General features: G+C 54.9%; 7 protein-coding genes across 7 annotated transcripts; 2 read left to right on the plus strand and 5 right to left on the minus strand.

The window, feature by feature from the left end:
* Positions 1-797: 797 nt before the first annotated feature.
* Positions 798-2,298, plus strand: BDP55DRAFT_729430 (uncharacterized protein; the record flags this gene model as incomplete). The annotated part of the gene is made up of 3 exons (XM_060579566.1): positions 798-914; positions 1,204-1,980; positions 2,077-2,298. 3 exons carry the CDS (start codon positions 798-800, stop codon positions 2,296-2,298), a joined length of 1,116 nt encoding a protein of 371 aa, XP_060428786.1.
* Positions 2,299-2,478: 180 nt separating this feature from the next.
* On the minus strand, positions 2,479-4,683 carry BDP55DRAFT_666285 (actin cytoskeleton-regulatory complex protein END3-domain-containing protein). Its single transcript, XM_060575094.1, has 3 exons — positions 4,053-4,683; positions 3,745-3,979; positions 2,479-3,678 (listed from the first exon to the last, which is right to left on the minus strand). The coding sequence occupies exons 1-3, from the start codon at positions 4,290-4,292 to the stop codon at positions 2,954-2,956; spliced, it is 1,200 nt and encodes a 399-aa protein (XP_060428787.1). The 5' UTR covers positions 4,293-4,683; the 3' UTR covers positions 2,479-2,953.
* Positions 4,684-5,386: 703 nt separating this feature from the next.
* On the minus strand, positions 5,387-9,460 carry BDP55DRAFT_729432 (uncharacterized protein; the record flags this gene model as incomplete). The annotated part of the gene is made up of 3 exons (XM_060579567.1): positions 5,387-8,203; positions 8,307-9,130; positions 9,181-9,460. The coding sequence occupies 3 exons, from the start codon at positions 9,458-9,460 to the stop codon at positions 5,387-5,389; spliced, it is 3,921 nt and encodes a 1,306-aa protein (XP_060428788.1).
* A 722-nt stretch (positions 9,461-10,182) lies between these two features.
* BDP55DRAFT_666288 (dual specificity phosphatase) lies at positions 10,183-11,751 on the minus strand. The gene has a single exon (XM_060575095.1). It carries the CDS (start codon positions 11,422-11,424, stop codon positions 10,450-10,452), a length of 975 nt encoding a protein of 324 aa, XP_060428789.1. The 5' UTR covers positions 11,425-11,751; the 3' UTR covers positions 10,183-10,449.
* Positions 11,752-12,505: 754 nt separating this feature from the next.
* BDP55DRAFT_666290 (peptidase family M28) lies at positions 12,506-14,328 on the minus strand. Its single transcript, XM_060575096.1, has 3 exons — positions 14,006-14,328; positions 13,207-13,947; positions 12,506-13,156 (listed from the first exon to the last, which is right to left on the minus strand). The coding sequence occupies exons 1-3, from the start codon at positions 14,192-14,194 to the stop codon at positions 12,884-12,886; spliced, it is 1,203 nt and encodes a 400-aa protein (XP_060428790.1). The 5' UTR covers positions 14,195-14,328; the 3' UTR covers positions 12,506-12,883.
* Positions 14,329-15,826: 1,498 nt separating this feature from the next.
* On the plus strand, positions 15,827-16,645 carry BDP55DRAFT_553750 (uncharacterized protein; the record flags this gene model as incomplete). Its single annotated transcript, XM_060569321.1, has 1 exon — positions 15,827-16,645. One exon carries the CDS (start codon positions 15,827-15,829, stop codon positions 16,643-16,645), a length of 819 nt encoding a protein of 272 aa, XP_060428791.1.
* Positions 16,646-17,092: 447 nt separating this feature from the next.
* Positions 17,093-19,182, minus strand: BDP55DRAFT_666296 (AFG1-like ATPase-domain-containing protein). Its single transcript, XM_060575097.1, has 4 exons — positions 18,725-19,182; positions 18,582-18,665; positions 18,067-18,517; positions 17,093-18,003 (listed from the first exon to the last, which is right to left on the minus strand). The coding sequence occupies exons 1-4, from the start codon at positions 19,068-19,070 to the stop codon at positions 17,124-17,126; spliced, it is 1,761 nt and encodes a 586-aa protein (XP_060428792.1). The 5' UTR covers positions 19,071-19,182; the 3' UTR covers positions 17,093-17,123.
* Positions 19,183-19,529: the final 347 nt, after the last annotated feature.

Consider the following 19,529-nt stretch of genomic DNA (forward strand, 5'->3'; position numbering starts at 1 on the left):
GCACATTGAAGCTCGCTCGAGCAGCTCTCGACACGAGCGGCACATTCAGTGCGAGGAAACATCTATGGAGACGGCAAATGATATCAACAACCCCTACACCATCAGTCACATCCCGACCTGGATCGGCTCGCGATACAGCAATTACGGCCCAAGCTCACTCAACCTTTGTTTTCGTCTCTTCTTTTTTTTGTTTTCTTGTGCAGCTACCAATGTGCCAACGTCGTCGAATGACAGTCCGTCATATCGTGTGGTCTGGGCGTGGGGAAAGCCGAACGGACAACGGGGGATCGACAGGCCCACCCACGGACATGAACATTCCAAAGTGCTTTTCTATCTGACCTACCATCGACCATCCAACCAACCACATGTTGTGTTACCCAAATGGCACGGACTTTGAGACTGAAACCTGGCCAAAAAATACTAATGGCACCAATTCCACGTTCTTCATTAGCATTAGTGCAGCCTGGTGAGGGGACGCGTATCCGGACTCTATGGGATAGGAGGAGGGGGGGCACAGGATCTATGCCGCAAGGATGCCGCCAGGCTTCGATCTGTCCCGGGCCCGAGCATGCTATGAGGGGGGATAAATACCAGACCTCTCGCAGCTCTGGTTGGGAGGTGTTTGCTGATCTGAAGATATCCAGAAACTCCCTGAGAGCCCTTAAATCGACAGTACTTTTGACGTTCCGACTAATACCCTCACTTAGCTTCGTCGAGACGAGTTGTTGACGCATTTCTCATCGAAACCGTGAAGAATAGAGTCATCAAAGCTTGAATTCACACAAGAGACAGACAATATGGTCAAGATAGTCGTCGTACTCGGCGCCGCATACGGCGGCCTGGCCGTGGCTCATCGCCTGCTCAAGTACACACGCCAGACAGAGCCGGACCTCAGAGTGATCTTGGTTTCAAAGGTGAGAGAGACTTTTCTACACTATGATTGGTACATATATAATCACTTGAGCGTTCTCGATTCTCGTAATCAGACGACGCTTGCAGAAGCCGGGGGTGTCACCAAGCTCCGGAGGCCCGTGGGGGACGGCGTAAGACAGCTGCGGACGACCCACAATTTATCTCACCTCTGCCTCATGAAGAGTCGAAGGAGATGGGAAGAGTGAGATGCGTAAGGAAAAGTGTTGGGAATTGCCTCGGAAGAGATGAATTGGAAGGGAAGCGGTACGCAATACTAATGAGAAATGGCAGACAACTCACTTCTACTGGAACATGGGCTCCGTCCGCGCAATCGTCCCAGGCATCGTCCAAGACGACCAAATCTTCCAACCCATCGAGCCAGGCTTCACATCCTACCCAAAAGAATCCTTCGAATTCGTCCTCGGCACCGCCACGGGCCTCGACGTAGCACGTAAATCGGCTCTCGTATCAACCGCCTCGGGCCCCAGGTCCCTACCCTACGACTACCTCGTCCTCGCCACCGGCGCCCGCGCCGCATCCCCCGACATGCCGTGGAAATCATCCTCCTCCCACGAAGAAACCCTCCGCCTCCTCCACGCGACAGCCGACAAGGTGAAATCCGCGAAGCACATCGTTGTTGCGGGCGCGGGCCCCACGGGCGTAGAAGTCGCCGCCGAGATCCGCTTCGAGTTCAAGGATAAAGAGGTCCACCTCCTCGCCGCGGAAGACGAGATCCTCGCGGGTGATTCCATTGCCAAGCCCGTCGAGAACGAGATTACGAGGCTCGGCGTACAGGTCCGGAAGCACGCGCGTGTCGCGAATTCGCGGCCCTTGCCGGACGGTAAGACAGAGGTCAAGCTTATGAGCGGGGAGGTGATCCGGACGGATTTGTATCTGCCGACCATGGGACTCGTGCCGAATACGGAATACCTCGACGCTGGCATGCTGAACGAGCGCAAGTATGTGAATGTGGATGAGTACATGCGCGTCAAGGGCGTCGAGAACGTCTGGGCATGCGGGGATATTATTTCGTTTCCGAGGGCGGGCTTCATGCTCACGGATAAGCAGGTTCGTGTCACATCTCACCCTACCCTCTATTTCCTCTCACAATTTTCCTCTCGCTATCTCTCTCTTATCCATGACTGACATTTTCCAAACGCACAGGCCGCCGGCGTCGTCAAGAACATTGAACTCACAATCAAAGGCAAAGACCAAGCCGTCGTAAAAGGCATGCCCGTCGACGTCTACGTCTGCGCCACGGGTCGCAGCCGCGGTGCGGGCCGCATCGGCTGGGTCAAGGCTCCATCTCTGATGATCTGGGCCGTCAAGAGCCGGAACCTGGGGATGCCCATGGCCGTGCCGTATGCCAACGGTGGCCAGTGGTAAACTGGCGAGGCAGAATCGAAGGCAGAGGAGGCACGGCTTCCGGTGTTTGGTAGCGGGACACAATTTGGAGTTTTTTGATTCATGTAATTACACTTATACGGTTCTACTCAAATACTTTGATACAACTTTCGAAGAAGTGGGTCAGTAACCTGATTTGAATACTCTTCCCACCATCTGAATCGTTGTCAGCGCCTTATCTAACTTTAGAGCTCCGTCCTGATCACTCACCATCCAGGCTTACTCTCGAGTGTCACGAACGTATAAGGAGGCCGTCCCAAAGAATAATGATCAGGGAACCTATTGCCTCAATTTCCATGCTTTATTGTCCGAACCTTTATTTTCTACCCCATAGAAGTTCAATCTTTAGGACAACTGTGCAAACCCTCCTCATCTCATCAATCTAAGCAGGGCAACGGCAAACATTATAGTCTTACATGCACGTAGAGATGGAAAAACAACCCCCTGAATTGGACGTGGAAAATGGTACCCAAACCAGACCAAGCCCATCAATCCCCCTCGGAAGAAGAAAACATATAAAAGATAACCCAAGCAAGCCGCCCGCCCCGCACCTGAAGAAGACGCTGTTCAAATTTGGATTTTTTTTTTTTCCCTTCTCTCCCTTCTCTGTCTCTCTCTCTCTCTCTCCCTCTCATCTTCATCTGCTGGACTTCTCATCCTCAATCTCCCTCCGCAGCTGATCAAGCACGTGCTGCCGCGCCGAGAGATGCGTCTCAAGACCCTCAACCTGCTCCTTGACCGTCTGCAAATCATCCGATACCCCCTTCAGCCCAGAACCGCCGCCCTGGCCCTTGCCGGCACCGCTCTCGAGGTCCTTGAGCTCCTTGCGCTTGTAGTCGAGCAGTTGCTCAAGCTCGCGCTTGACGAGGGCAGGCTTGCCGTCGCGCTTACCGCCCTTCTTGCGCTCAACGTCGGCCTCGATGCGGGCCATCTTCTCGTCGAGCTCCTGCAGCTGCTTCTTGAGGCGGACCTCCTCCCAGTCGTCCGTCTTGGCCGTGGAGAAGTCGGTTCCGCTGGACTTGAAGCCGCTGCGGCCCAGGCGAGTGAGGTACTGGTCGCCAAACTTGGCCTTGCGGCCCGTCGCCGTTGAGTCGTCGGCCTTTGTCGCCCATCGGGAGGCGCCCGGGGTCTGATTGTCTAGTTGGTAGTCGATCTGGTTGCGCTCGAAGGAGGCGCGGAGGGAGGCGGGGACGGTGCGCGGGATGCGGAAGCCTTCGTGGCGGTTGTTGAGAATGTGGAGGAAGGCGAGGCAGGCATCCTTGTTGATGGACGGGCCGGCTGAGGGGTTGATGAGGTTCCAGGCGGAGCGGATGTCGGTGTCGGGGACGTCGAGGGATTCGTAGAGGTCCTCCAGAGCAGTGACTGTGAACGAATCGCCCCGTTAGTAAAAGCGGCACGGCCGATGTGGGCGCGCGCAAGTGAACCTACATGCTACTTGTCCCCGTGCATCCCGGTTCTCTTGGTATATCGACTCATACTTGGACTTGTCCGCTGGGCTCATGTACCAGTCGAATCCGTCCTTCAGCCCTGGCGAGTCTGGGTCGTCGTCGACTTGCTCGAACGCCACTTGCCTTCCTGTGAGCGCGCGATTCGCCTGGACAAGATGTGCCTTGGACTCGGGGACGAGCCAATCGGGGAGTGTCGTTGGGACATCTGAGTATTCCTGCCCATCCGAATGCGATTAGTACCTCTGCGCTACTCTCTTCCTATAAGCATCCAATTCAAGGTATACTCACGCCATTCAGAATATCGAAAATGACTCTCATAGCAACGCAAAACTCCTCGAAGTCGAGGTTGCCATCATTGTCGACGTCGGCGAGATCCCACACCCTCTCGAGCTGGTTGTCCGTCAGGCCGCTGTTCTTCAGCACCGGCGCGGCCTGTTCTCCCGTCAGGAACTGGCCCCCGCCCGTCCGGGTGGAGAAGATATTCCAGTACGTCTCAATTTCTTGTGCTTCGATGCGAGGAGGCGCCATGGTGTGCGGTATGTGTAGGTTTGTTCGCGTATAACGGGGAAGAGCGTCGGTGGACGGAGGTTGACGAAGGGTGGCCGCGCTTGGGGTAAGTCGAGCTTGCTCGGGCCTTCGTTTGTGTGGCGGGTAATGCGGTGCGCAGATAGCTGATGAGCCTCTGGAGGCTGCTTGATGAAGCAATTCGACGCAGGTTTGGGGTATCTCGTGAACGGGAGATGGTGAGGGTTTGGCCGGAGAAGTGTCGTTGTTGCTGTGTGGATCGTCGTTAGGCCGCGGGAGCTCGGCCAAGGATGTGGATTTGGGGTAATCGGCGGGTTGGAAGTGGGAGGCAGTGCTTCTGTAACTTGGCTGAGCGTGCGCTCGGTGAGGGAAGCTCGGTGATGCATGGTCGACCCACACCTCGCCGTCACTAACCCCTGTTCACTTAGCTCATCATCGACTTACATAATAGTGGCATTCCCCAGAGGCCTGCTCAACAACATCTCACCTTCTCCCACGAGGCAGGTATTATATCACGAAACAAAGGGGCCATCATTCTGAGCAACCTGATGTTTTCCTAATTCACAATATATCGCACTATGGCGATGGGTATCTCAACATAATCAAAGGGTCTTTGCCCCAAGAAAACCTCCCGAATTCCAAATGGGTATCATCCTCCGAACCAACGTCACATGCAAGCCATCCATAAAGATGCGAGCAAAAGAAAAAGTTATCCGAAAACCTGAATCCTCCCCAATGTAAAGACTCAAAGAAATCAATTCCTCCAAGCAGGGCTGTGGTACGCAGCGAAGACCAAAATCTGTCTCGTTGCAAAAGAGAAAGCAAGAAGATAGCCAGATGACGAAACAAGAAATTTCTTGCAAACCAGGAGACGCGATGGTCGTGTGCTTGGCTTCTGTGTTCGCCTTTTCTGCTGTAATGGTATTGTTTGGTGGATTTTTGTGTTTTTTGCGCTGCCTCCAAGTAGGCAAAGTTTGTTGCGTAATGCAATGCAATGGTTCTTGGTTGCCAAGCTAGGCTTGGAACATTCCTCTTCATGATGCTTCTCCATGCCACTGGGCAGCTGCGTAATTCTGCTCGCAAGCCGATCTGTTATATCAGTCGTCTGCTCGCTCGCTGTCCTTGCGCAGTTGAGCGGCGGCGGTGGCCTTCTCAGCCTCAATCTCTCTGCGAATGCTAGCTGTAACGCCCGGGAACGGGATTCTCGCAGCATTCGCCTGGTAGTGGATCGAGTAGATGCTGTTCGGCCACGATGCCATGTTCATAGCTAGTCGCTCTCGGGCAAGCTGCATAGCTATGTGAGAAGGCCACCCCTTCTCGACCATCGTCATAACGTAGTCCGCGCCATCGGGCACCTTCTCCCAGAACTCCTCGTACGTATCATACTGAGGAGGGAACAATCTGCCGTGTTTGTCTTGGCGAGGGGCTCCCGGGGCCATTCGGTCGACTTGGCTCGGGTTGTTGGCTGTAGCAGGAGTATCCGACGATTGCTGGAAAGATGCGCGGTTCGGAGCGGGCGCAACGGCTGGCACGGAGGCCTCTCTTCCGGTCAGGTGTTGGATTTCGGGCGGAGGAATAGGCGGCAAATGGCGAGCATTGGCTCCAGGAAACGATGGTTGACGCAAGTCAGCGGTAGACGACTGCATTTCAGAAGTGGAAGACGTAGGCATAGGCTCGTAGCTTCCTGGCTGGCGACGATAAGTAGTGAAGTCAGTCTCCTGAGCAAAGTATGAGTTCGAAGGAGGATATGCTTCAAGACGCGACGATGGACGCTGCCCAGCAGTAGACGGCTGTATGCCTGGAGTAGATGACACGAGAAGAGCCTCTTGGCTTCCCAGATGACGGCCATAAGAAGTGAAGTCGGTCTCCTGAGCATTGTTTCCGTTCGAAGTATAGGGACTAGGAACCGACGAATGACGCAGCTGAGTAGCCGGCGACTGCATACCAAAGGTGATAGACGCGGGCATGCGATCGTAGCTTGTCATTTGGCGAGTGTCAGCTCTGGAATGGGGCTCCCGAGGAACGGACGAGTTCGAAGACTCATAGGCGCCAGGAAGTGACGATTGACGCAGCTTAGCAGCAGATGGCTGCATGCCGAAAGAGGAGGAATTGGGCATGGGATCGTAACTTGTCGTTTGAAGACCATCAGCTTTGAAGTTGGGCATCTGATGAGTGTACGAGTTCGAAGATTCATTGCTGTATCTTGAGACTGGCGTCATTATTTCCTCGAACTGGGCAGTTCTCTGCGAATGAGGCTGATCGACGCTAGCTTGACGACTGCTCTCGGATGATTGGTTCGTCTTCTGCTTGGTTCGAGTTTTGTGAGCCACGACAATTGTAGGCGCCTGAGGGGCCCTTGGCTCGGGGCCAGGAACTGGGTTACTACCTGCCGGAGGTGAAGCAGCGTTCGGAACGGGAGAACTGTTCGCGGGGGTCTGCATAGCCGTTGCTTGATTCGTGAACTGATTCACAGCAGCATGTGCGGCGGCAATGTCCTCGGGTCTAGGATACTTGCGGGGACGTCCTCGGCCACGCTTGACGGGCTGGAGTATACCGTTGGGGCCCATCTGCTGCGGCTGGGGTAGAGGCTGCAGAACGGCCGTGGCCTTCTTCGATCTGCGAGCTTTCTTGGGCTTGTCGGGAACGTATTCTCCGTCGCTGTCATCTGCCGGACGCTTGCGGGATGGCTTGGTAGAGCTCTTCGTGGATGGAGGCTCGGGACTATCCTCGCGCCCAGCCGGAGTTCGGGACATATTGGTCTGTCTCGCGGGAGGGGCAACCGTGGGTCTTGCAGGAGTAGCAACCATAGGTCTCGCAGGAGGACTAGAAGCAGATCCCGCAGTATCACCAGTCAAGTCAACGACATTGCGCTGCGAGCCTCCAGCGACGGGCATAGGGTTGTTGTAGAACGTGATTTCTTCCTGAGCCACTGGGACCACGGCATCCTTCAGGGCGAAACGAGGCTCCTGTGCTGCAGGGACCGCAGAGACATTAGAGACTCCAAAGGTTCTCGAGACTTGAGAAGCCTTAGGGGATGCAGAGCTCTTGGGGATCTGGGGAACTGCAGAAACTCTGGGGACTTGGAAGAGCTCAGGGACTCGAGAGACCGTGGGAACTTGAGAGGCGGCAGGAGCTTTGAAGACGGCATGTGCTTTGGATACCGCAGACACTCCAGGGACTCTAGGGGTTCCACATTTGTTGGTGCTCGGCATCGGATCCGACTGCTCGTTGTCGAAGTTGGCGTTCGAGCTCGCGCCAGGCATGGCCGCGTCAGGCATGTCCTCATCATGGCTGGCCTTCTGAGCAACACTCTGGCGGATGATCGCCTCGAAAGTAGGCATCTCCGGTCGCGCAACTGGAAGTGCCATCTCGTCAGGGTACCATTGGGGCTTGGTGTTGCGGATAATCTCCTTGAACGCAGACGACTGAAAATATTCGTATGCAGGCGAATCCGAAGGAGATGTATTGGGATCCACCTCATCCATGTAAGAAGAGACAGGCTGGAGTACCGCTGAGCTCGCCATCTGCTGAGCCTGTTGGTCATCTTGAACTTGTAACTCGGGGAGAGACAAGTTCGTAAGGACGCGAGTATGATCCACCACTGGCTCTGGCTCCGGAATGCTGGGGCAGGGCATAAGCTCCTGGGCCTCGGGCAAGAGTCCATCGAAGGGGAACGAGGGAACACCAGGCTGATTGTTGACTTGAGCCTCGTGGAATGCCTCGTCTAGAACTTCATCGTCGGGGAGTTGGTCCTCATCGGATTGGTCATGCTCCTGCACTGCAGTGACTTCAGGATTGCCATCGGCAGCAGACTGAAAGTCCTCATACGAGATAGCGGGACGGTTGCGATACTTGTGGACTTCGGTTGGAGTGTAAAGCTCACCCATGTCCAGGTTCTCAAAGATCCACGCATACTGCTGATCGTTAGTCTTGTTCTCGTCTCAACTTCAAAGACGAAAGCCACCCGAAGTGAACCACTAAGGAGGTAAAGAGATGAAAGAATGAGAAGGAGCTTACCTGGTTGTTCTCGCCAAACATCGGGTTGTTCCGAGCGTACACTTGGCCAGTACTCTGAGGCTCTCTGAACGGCTCTGAAGTAGGAGTGTCGTGCTGCTCGGTCGGGTTGGCCGCGGAAGATGTGCTCGCCGGCTTGCCCTTCGTATGATCCAAGTGATTGAGGTAAGCTTGGATTTGAATCATCCTGTTCACCAACTCATGATGCTTTGGGTCGAACTGGTCATGCCAGGGTTGCGGTCCGTCATGGGTCTGAGTGTCGACGTCATGCAAAGCGGAATCCTTGGTACCCTTCTCGAGAATGGCGATACAGGCGGCCAAGATCTCGCGCTCGATGGGAATCTCAAGAAACCCCTCAGAGATCCCACGACATCTCTCAAGTCCTCGGATGTGCTCGCCCTGTCCGATTTGGCGCAAATACTGATATGCCTTCTCGTACTCGTCATGCTTGATGGTTTGAGTGGGAAGGAATGGCTGGTTAAGGACTTTCAAGCCGTCTCTCGGAGGCGCTCGCTCATGAATCTGGTCGAGGAGTTCAGAAGGGTCCATCCCGTCACACGTCTTTGCCCACGCCTGGATCTCCCGGTGGTGCTGTATGTAAGACACAACAAAGGTGATGACTTCTGGAGTCGTGAGGCCCAAGGCTCGAGCTGCCAAGGCAAAGGACTGGGAGCCACAAATGACCTCAAACAAGATCCATTGGGCGCCATGGCTCAGGTGAGACCAAGCAATGGACTCACCCTCGCCAGGACTACCCCAGTCCATGCTGTCCTCGTCTTGGACCTCCCGCTCCTCGGCCGCTGGCCGCTTGTTGTCGTCCTCCTCCTCTGCGGCGTGTCAGCGGGATATATGATGGGCAGGGGAGGATAGTACTTACCGTCGTCACTGAAGTGCCTGGGGGAGGGGTTCTGCTCCCGCAGCCAGGCGTCCAGCTCGCCCCGGTCTCTCGCCTCTACATACTCATCCCCCGGACCCCTCTGGTCCAGGGGGATGGTTGGGAAGGACGCCCAACGGGCCGCGCCGGGGTCAAAGACCGGATCCGGGTGAACCCAGGCCGGCCTTTGAACCCCGAGCGCATATGGCTCCTGGTACCTTCCCCTCTGAACTTCTTGAGTTGAGCGCCGCAGCGCACGCCTCCGGCCGCCCGCTTCCTCCATCTTTAGATGGGTATTGTGATGCGATATTCCGCTGGGGGCGGATTGGGATGGCGGAGGGTGAGTGTGATGATTGTGCAATGGTGGTGGATGAGACAAAGTGAGAGGTACGTAAAAAAAGTGAGAGGTGGGCTGAGGAAAGACGGATTGTCAACAGTCAAGTGAGATTGTTTTGACCGGAAATCTCGCGTCGATGTGTGGGATGTATAAGGAAAGAGCAGGAGGGCCCCGAAGGAGAAATAATGAGGCAGTTGCTCCTTCCTCGCCGTTATGGAAGGGTTGGGTGTAAGGTGTAAGGTGTAAGGTGAGATGAGATGAGATGAGTCCTGCTACCTGAGGTTCACAAAAGACCTGTCTCTTCCCATGGGATAGCCTTCTGTAGGCTTATTTACCGACTCAGGGGCTCATCGTATTTCCTGAAGATATGACACGATTATCCTGAGGGTGAACTCAGAGAATTCGTCCTCTCCATATCATGATCCGCCTCCTTTCGATGGGTATTATGCTAAGGAGATATGAAGAACGGGGAAACAAGAACAACCCATGACCTAGCCTAGCAGAAGGGTGGAGAGCTCATCTATATCTGTGAAGAATTCATAAGATCGATTTGACCAACATGATCATCTGTCATATACAAATAGTTCTGACCGTGGCCTTTGTGTGTGGCCTTTTTACACTGGGCATGTTTACACAACAAATCATCTTAAGGAAATGGGCACAATAGAGACTGTGTAAATAGTGGGTTCTGATAGTGGTGAAAGCAGGTCTAAACTGCCCTAGAAGAGAGTCGTTGCCGACTGAAACGGGTATACTGACTGACACCCTTGACGCCTATCCATGTTCCTAAAGCAAAGTTCTAATTCCCCTCGATGAGTCTGCTCATAATGACAACTGAAAGCGGTCTTCCTGCTGACGCCAAAACCACTGATGCAATGCCTCCCTACGCTACAATCGACAGAAGTTCCTCTTCTTCGACTCGACTAACCTCGTCACTACGCGATTGTATCGCGATCCCGAAACGGAACAAACTTGCCCCTGTCCTGGTACCGCTCGCGATCCGCGGCGAACGTCTCATATCCTCCGCCCTGCCTGTCATCTTCGTCAAGGGTCGTTTCGATACCGCGCTTGCCGCCCCCACCGCTGTATCCGTGCGATTGGCCGGCTCGGGGAACATCTCTGGTCGCACTAGACACATTTCTCTGGGCATTGAGAATATCTTCGTATGCTTGTAGCATCCTCTTTCCATCCTCGTCGAAGTTGGCGGAGAATCGTTGCATGGAGATAAATTGCACGGAGGAGATCATGTCCTTCCCGTACATGGTCATGATGTAAGCTGCAGCGACGAAAGCTGATCGGTCATTGCCAGTTTCGCAAACAAGGAGAATCTTGCCACTCCTGAAGCTTTCGTCATCGACTGCCATCCGACCTGCCTGTGCAGCCACAGCTTGACTGCGATACACGTCGATCAAATGCCCGTTGATCTTTCTCACCACCTCCGGGAAGCCTCGAATCAACTCAGAGTTATCCAAGACGTCCAAATATTCGACCTGGATGCCGAGCTTTTGGGCTACCCTGTCGACACTCATCAGTCGAGCTTGAGCCACCCTGGCATGTCGTGTAACAATGACCATGGTGATGCCCTCCTTGGCAAGCCAAGCTTCGTCGCGAGCAACGGATAACGGGCCGAGGTAGAGGAAGTCCAGGAGCGTCTGTGCCTTACGTCGAGCTTCGTAGTTCCAGCCAACTGATCTATCTGTGGCAGTCTGCGTCTTGTTCCGAGTTATGATTCTGAGATCATCGCTTGTGAGGCGCATGGCATCGACATTGTTGAATGACGGGGTAAAGGTGCAAGTAGCGTTGCCCTTAGCAAATGTCATGGGAATGGGTATGTAAGGAGGACTGGGGGGCCTGTGGCTATACGGAGCTGTGGCGATGGCATGCTCTTTCGGCTCCTGGGGTTCCTCCATGTTTGCTGATGCTCAATGCGGGGTTAAATGACAAGCAGTTGGCGATGCGATGTGTTTCGCTGCGGGAGTGCAAGACGCACTGACTCGAAGCAAGCAGTGCAAGATGCCTTTGTTTGCTGTGTTTCGTCGTTGCCGATACTGTGTAGGCACAAACGCAAAGGCAGGTTGCTGAAAACTTGGTCAAGCTATGCAAAGAAAGGCAAAGCAACGTGCCAGGATCTAGTATGAGTGAAATGGAAAAATGATAAGACGTTGGCTGGAGCAGTGGTGGTTTGGATGATGTTGATGTAAAGTTGAGAGGTGGAGTAGGAAAGTACAGAATCTGGGTTGCAGGCTTGCAGGAGGTGTCGAATCGGCAGACTGGGCCGGAGCGAGCTTAGACCCCCTGTGCGGCGGGCGTCCACCTGTCTGTACTGCCCGCCCCACTCTGAAGCCTAGACCCATCGGAGAAGTGCTGGAAGCAACATAACCATGTGCCAATCCCAATTCCAACGTCGCTTCCCCAGAGCAGAGCCTTTGTGGAACGGTTACGTGCCTTGCCGCAGCATGCAGGTCAGTGACATCGCCCCAGTACCTTTCCTACCTTCCGAGTTTCGTGAGCCTAGGACTACCTGAAGCGCAGAAACGGCAGGTACCTTAACTTGTGCCACTCGTAGACTTGAGCTACGATTCATTACCCTATCAGGCAGGCCTGCTTGCCTCGGCTCCCAAAACGACAACTGAGGCATCTTAGGACCGGTCACCTTTTGCTGTTCTAATTCAACACCGTAGGGAAACCAGAGTTCAGGCGACTAATGCAAGTAAACATCTACTCTGGAGAGCTTATTTGAGTCTCTTCCCGAGGGAACCCCAAGAAATAGCAACTTGCCTCTTGGCACTGAGTCAAGACAAGAGGAGCTCGACGCGTGTCTTTCTTCTGTCACAATGTAAGTGTGGGCAACCAGGACCACTTACCGACTGCTGGCTCCCTTTTTTTTTTAGCGACCGAATGCAAGATGTAGTCATATTATAAACCAAGACGTGCAACGTGAAAACCATAGGCGATGCTTTTCATCTTCTCAAGACAGTTTAAATGGCAAAATTAGTCCAATGGCAAAACGAATAAAAACCGTGATTCATGAGAAATAAATTCATTTGAGCCTGTTAGTTTCTGGCTGTTGACACATTAAAACATTTGCATTTCTCCACTCGCCTGTGGGTGCCTCCTTCAGGTGAACACCATTGCGCCATTGATAACGAGGCCGTCCTTTTGGTAGCGCAGAATAACTACACGTGCTCATTGATAAGCTGACCGAAAGTCCGAACCGCAGAGGAGAGAGCGAATGGGCGATTTGATCACATAAGCCACTTCAAGCGCGAGCATGATGAGACGTCATTTCATTGCGTGAAAGCATCATCTATTCGAAATACGTAGGGCATCGTGACTAATATCGTGCGTTTGCGTCATGCATCCAGCCGATTACAACTCCTCGGAAACCTGACCCTGCTTCTCCAGAGCGGCGAAGTCGGTGAAGCCGAGCTCGTACACGAGGCCAAGGGTCATCTTGGCGTGCTCAAGCATGTGATCAAACGACAAGTACTTGATGTTGTCATCGGTGCTGTGGATGTGCTTGTCAGAGTCCTCAAAGGCGGACTCGATCACGAAGGCGGAGGGGTAGCCAGCCTTGCTTGCAGATGCATGGTCGGAGCAGGCGTATCCACACTTCGTCTCGACGTAGGGAACCTTGCAGTACTATGGTTTTGTTAGCACCTTCGCGCATATGGGGGCTCATTTTGACTTACCTCGACGATGACCTTCTTGATGAAACCAGTCAAGCCGGGATCAACAAAGTCGGTAATAACGCCAACGCTCTCGGGCTTTCCAGCATCAAGCGTACCCTGAACAAATCCAGTCATGTCCTGCTGGAGCATGGCCTTGATGTCACGTCCGTCTTGCTCGTAGGACGAGAAGATGGCCTGGGAACCAAGAAGACCGCCCTCCTCGGCGCTATACCAGTGGAACTCGATGGTGTTGTCGGCCTTTCCGGAGATGACATCCTTGGACTTAAGGAGAGTGCGGAAAGCCTCGAGGATGGTCATGGAGCCACTGCCATCGTCATCGGCACCGGGCGCAGCGAGAATGGAAGGCAGCCACAGGTTGATGGAATCCTGGTGCGCGCCGATGACGACGGTGCTGTTAGACTTGCCCGGGATGGTAACAATGATGGAACTCTGTTGCCAGGTATGGGGGAAGGCCTCGGCGTAAACGTGCTTGCCGGCGCCGGCGTCCTCGATGATGGTGTTCAGCTTAGCCAGAAGCCATTCGGAGGACTGGCGGCCGTAGTCTGACTTGAAGTAACGGGTGTGGAAGCTCGTGAACTTCTCCAGGTTGGTCTGGATCTCCTTCTTGTCGAGATCCTTGATGAGAGGCTTGACCTTGTCCTGAAGGCGACACTTCTCGGGAAAGACGCTCTTGGTCTTGGTGTGGAGGCGGTTTGCGCCGAACTCCTTGTGGTCGGTAATATCGAAGAAGCGGTTTCCGTTCTGCAGGGAGTCATGTCAGAATGCGAAAGAAAAGCAGTGGAGATGAAGGAAACCATACCCTGCGAAGCTCCCACTTCTCCTCCTCAGTGACCCAGCGAGTGTTGCCTGGGGCAAGTTCGATCAGGTACTTCTCGGGCTCGGAGCCAGCGGGATACAGCTGGACACGGTTGATCTCCTCCTCGGCAACAAAACGAGCAGTGACCGAGTGGGCCAGCACAGCGAGAAGTGAAGCTTTGGCGACCTTCATTGTGAATAGATAGTATGGGTTGGTGATGGTACAATCTGGGGATGATGGGGGAGGTATGTAAAGGTAGTCAGGTGGATGTTGTTAAAGGGAAAGATGGCTGGCGTCATGTCGGCTGGGGCTGATAGGTGCCTAGATAAGATAGCTAAGCGTCAGCGGGTCTGCGACAGCTCGGCAAGCTCCCCACCTCCCCTGTCTCGAATCCATTCCCACACATGCCCCGCGGGTTGCCTGGCCAAGCAGACGCCACCAATGCTTGCAAGCGGGCACAGCGGGTACCTTACCTCGAGTACGGAATACGTACCTCGGATGTCCGTAAGGCCGGTACGGGTGAGGTCTATACCTTGCCTTACGTAATCAACTTTCTGCTCTTCCCAAGCTTCTACTTGGTAAATCTGGATTTTGGACGGTCTCCTTCGTCTTCAAAAGTAAGTAGTGTCAACGTAACCAATGCTATCAGATAATCGATGAGTTCCTCAAAGGACTCTGTCTTGCTGCTTCACAACTTACCTTATTTACGGCAGAAAATATGTGCTACGAACTGTCACTGACCTGCTGTGCAAGGTGGGCCCAGCTATTAGGGAATGACCCGAGTGGCAGCTCAACCCGAACGAGTAAGTTTCGGCTCACCGAGCCAGTCACGCCAGTCAACCAACGCAGACACTTTTTGATAATACTCTGCCGCCCTCAGATTCTCCAATCTCGCCCGCCAAAAAACAAATGGACTTACATGCAACACCAGGCATTCGCCGGTCGTCTCCGACCCGACTACTACTCTGGCCCTCGCTGGTTTATCTAGGAGAGAGCGGACGGGATCTCGAGTTCTCCAGTGGGTGTGGTCGCATGTGCTTGAAGACGAGTCTGAGGAAGCCAATGCTGCATCGCCCTGCCCGCATTTGTTGCCCCCGGACGCTGGAGCGCGTCGGAGCGGGTCTATGTGCCCCATAGTGTCTCGGACTCGGCGCCTGGTCCGTTGGAGAGTCGCGGGGGACTTCTACACACTTACTCTACTGATACAATGGCTCAATTCTTCACCCAAAAGATGCCAAGATTCTGTCGTAAGATCTCGAGACCCTTGATTCGAGGTTAATCGCAGCACCATACCACAAGGTGGGTTCATCAGCACGAAAGACACAAAGAGTATCACCCGTTTCCATGCCCCGCAGCCCGTCGTCCCGTCGTGGGGCGCTTCGGTGCGAATCGGACACCGGCACCGACTTACCTCTTTAAGCTCATCTGAACACCAAACATCTACCATGTGTGACAGCTAGGTACCTCACAACATGGAGTCCTATCCCGACTCCCGGCAACGTTAATGGCCGAACAGGCGCCCGGGCTTGGACCTGTTCCTTCCCATCCTCAGGCAGTCAATGATCTCATCGGGGGAGCAACCGCATGTTCCCCAAGCGCATCCCCGCCGCGTGTATAAAGCGCTGGTTGCAGCCGGCGCGCATCCCTAGCTAGGTGACCTGCATATGTCCCACCTGCATTCGTCCGACCTTGTGAGCCAAAAGCCAGATAGGTTCGCGATATATCTCAACAACATCCTTCGAGTCTCACCATCTCACACTCACCCCAAGTTACTACACCCATCAAAGCTCAATCGCGCACGAACGAGTGCTGCCCAGCAAAAGGATGGCGGCCTCCAAACCCGAGAAGCCAAACTTTGACCTCATCAAGCGCGGCGTCAAAAAGTCCAATGTGCCAGGAACACTCACCTTCCTCGGCCTCCGCGGCCTCGACCCCTTCTTCCAATACAAGCTCGTCGCCGGCGGCTGGGGCGCCGCCGCCCTCGCCAAAATCGGCATCAACACCATCCCCCTCAACGTAGCCGCCCTTTCCACGACCGGCGTCGCCATCCTCGACGGCCTCCACCTGCCCCTCCCGCACCTCATCCTCCTAGGCATGTCCGTCGGCTCCTTCGTCAAGCAAGCCTACTGGCTCGTCGGCATCTCCGCTGAGGAATTCCCGCCTGGCCCCGCCGCGACAGTGAGCTTCTACAACACCCTCGTCAACAGCGCAAACTCCCTGCTCCTCCTGGCGGCATCCACCTCGGTCCTCACCTCCCCGCGCGACTTCCCCGGAACCTCCCTGCCTTACCAAGTCGTTCTCGGCAGCGTCCTGTACGGCGTCGGCATGTTCCTCGAGACGGCGTCCGAGTGGCAGCGCAAGCAGTTCAAGGCCCGGCCGGAGAACAAGGGCAAGGTCATGCGCGGCGGGCTCTGGAAGCTGGCGCGCCACATCAACTATGGCGGGTACGCGCTCTGGAGGGCGGGCTACTGCATGGCTGCGTCCGGGTTCATCGGGGGTACGATTATGGGCGTGTGGCAGGCGGTGGATTTCCTTACGCGCGGCGTGCCGGCGTTGAATGAGTATTGCTCAAAGAGGTACGGCGAGCAGTGGGTCGATTTCAAGAGGGAAGTGCCCTGGGTCTTGCTTCCTGGTATTTACTAGTTGTGCTGAATGGTACAATATAATGTTATCGGTATATGCAATCGCTTTTGATCTTTGGGGAGCAAGCATGACTTAACGATGACAAGCAGCAGTACGGATCCGAGTTCAGGACAAGGAGGTACGTGATATTTGCTAAGCCGAAAAATCATTTCTCGAATGCGGATGATTTACATACAAAAGCCTCCCGGCCGAGATATGTGAGTTTCCCGTAAATGCAGACTTGCCGTAGCATCATGACCAGACCCAATGTCCATGCAAAAGATGAGAAAGGGGGGGGTATCAGTTGCCCGGTCAAGCGTCACCTCCTGCACCTGCCACCACCTAGATATCTGAGGTAGGTAGGTAGGATATAAGGAGGAATTGGCCGTCTTTCCCCAACGGCTACAGCCAAAACAGAGGGTCCAACAACGGCGTGAAATACCCTCCCCTTTTTCACTTAAATTGCCAAAAAAAAAAAAAAAAAAAAAGACGCTCGCTTCTACATGCTGTCCTCCATCTGCCGACTCCGGACCTTGGCCCAGTCGTCGCGCTCCTTCTTGCCGCCCTGCTGCTCCAACCCCATGCCGCGCTCAACCCACTCCTTGCTGCCCATGTGACTTAGACGCGACAGCGCGCGCGCAAACGCAAACGCCTCCTCGTCGCCCGAGAACAGGCCCGACATGCCCTTGATGGAATCGATATTGTGGTCCAGGTCTTCGAGTAGATGCGTCGCCGCCGCGGTATCGCCACCCTGTTGTGCGGCCTCATCCTTCTTCCCTTGCTTCTCCAGCGACTCTTCCAGCTCGGCGCGGGAGACGAAGAGCTCCGTCAGCGGCTTCTCCGTGGTCAGGACCAGCTTCGCGTGCGACTCGTACACGGCATCGATGAACGTAATGAAGCGTCTCGCCAGATCGCGCTGGCGATACGTCATGCCGGGACAGTCCGTAATCACAAAGGCGTCGTAGTTGCGCACCAGCTCGAGGTAATCCGCCGCCGACGTCGCTTTGCCAATGAGCTCGTCAAACGTGAACCACGCGCACCGGCCGCTCACGCGCGGCACGTGGATCTCGCGGCCCCAGACGTTCTGCACCTCTGGATGCGGCTCCGGGTTCTCTGGGTCGCCGAGGAAGCGGAACCACTTCTCGGCGTGGGAGGTCGCGTGCGCGTCGAGCGGGGTGTGGTATACGCCCGAGGGCGGTCGCGGAATCTTGCGGTAGTCTGTCGGGGAGTCGAGGTTGATGACGTGGAGCCTGCTCTTGAGCAGCTTGATGGCCGGTACGAAGGACTCTCGCTGTATGCCGTTCTTGTAGAGTTCGTCGGGGTGTCGGTTCGATGTCGTGACTAACACGACGCCATGCGACATGAGCGCTTCTAATAGTCTGTCCCTGGGGTGTCAATTTGCGGCATGTTCCCTTTCGCGCGTGTGCCCCGTTCTAGCTCACCTTCTCAAAATCATGGCGTCTGCCACATCCGTACACTGGAACTCGTCGAAACAGAGAACGTTGCCCTGCGCTGCGATCTGCGCCGCCACAAAGGGAACGGCATCGACGTCGTTGCCGTGCTGCATCTTCATCTTGTGTAGCCGCTTGTGGACATCTTGCATGAAGTTGTGAAAGTGAATGCGCGTCTTGGTCCTGACAGAGCTCGGCAATGTGTCGTAAAACAGGTCCATGAGCATCGTCTTGCCGCTACCGACGTCGCCAAAGAGGTACAGCCCGCGGGGCAGGTTGCTCGGGATCGCTCCTATCGTGGCCTCGGCAGCCTTTCCCCCGCCGAACCAGGACCCGAACATGGACTTGGCGGGCTTGATGGACTCGAGAGTCGGCTGCTTCACTTCGGGCGCATGGTAGTTGACCAGCTCGTCGTGGAGGTGCTGTAGGCTCTGGATGATACCTGTCCCTCGTCAGCATGTGATTCTCTCCACCCCATGTCGGGGCCACAGAAGCGCAAAACTTGCCCCTCTGATGCTCGTCGTTGCGCAGAATGCCGTTGTCGACTCGGCGGTCGTATTCTTGTATGGGACCATGGTCATCGTTTGCGGCTGCCTCTCTCATTAGCACCCCCTTGCGCCACCAAACCTTCGCGATTCTGGTTCCTTACCCCTGTTTCCCTCTGTCGCCGTCGCTACCGCCGATGCCGTCCTCTTCTGGCCCCCGTTTCTGGTATATTGCGCAAGAATATGCGAAGAGGGACGGAACCTTCCAGCGCTTGTGTTTTGTCTGCTGGCAAGGCAAGTTGTGCAGAGAGAGCGTCGGAGGACGGCCTGCTCTGTGAGGCCTCGGGTTGTGACGGCAGAGCCGTTGAGCGATGCGCCCACTCGGCGGAGGGGAAGTGAGGATGCAACTGCACGGCGCATGGTGGCTGGCAGGAAGGGACCAAGGTGAACAAAAGTCGGAGAAAAAAAGGGTCTAAGGGTATCGACAAGAAAAATGCATGTTGCAAGCATGCGCACGCTATGGGATGATTGTGTCGCTGTGCTTTTTCAGGACAAAACCAAGCTGCTTCGGAGATGTCTCGTGGGATGTGGCATGTGTGTGAAATCAACAAAAATAGACTGGTTCGGCCGGTAAAAGATACCGGAGAAAATGACGCTATTGCCTACCCGCCGCCGGCTCTCACAACTGGCGCCCGAATTGACCACTGGCGCTGAGAGGCGGTGGAGAACCCAAGAGGCCTGTAAATTTGACTGTGGGGAAGCCGAAAGATGCCGAACTCCGGACCATGCCGACTTCGGTCTGATCAACTGGATGGCGGGTGCTCACCGACGGTGAGATTTGTTAGGTGACGCTCAGGCCATGATCTGACTTCCAATTCTCTTCCAGTTCGTCTCTTTCCTCCCGAGCTTTCATCTGAGAAGTGGACGGGCACTGACCGAATCGACTTGAAAGCATTGTCCCAAGAGCTG

This window comes from Colletotrichum godetiae (assembly GCF_030913485.1).
Source record: "Colletotrichum godetiae strain CBS 193.32 chromosome Unknown BDP55scaffold_24, whole genome shotgun sequence".
NCBI lineage: Eukaryota > Fungi > Ascomycota > Sordariomycetes > Glomerellales > Glomerellaceae > Colletotrichum > Colletotrichum godetiae.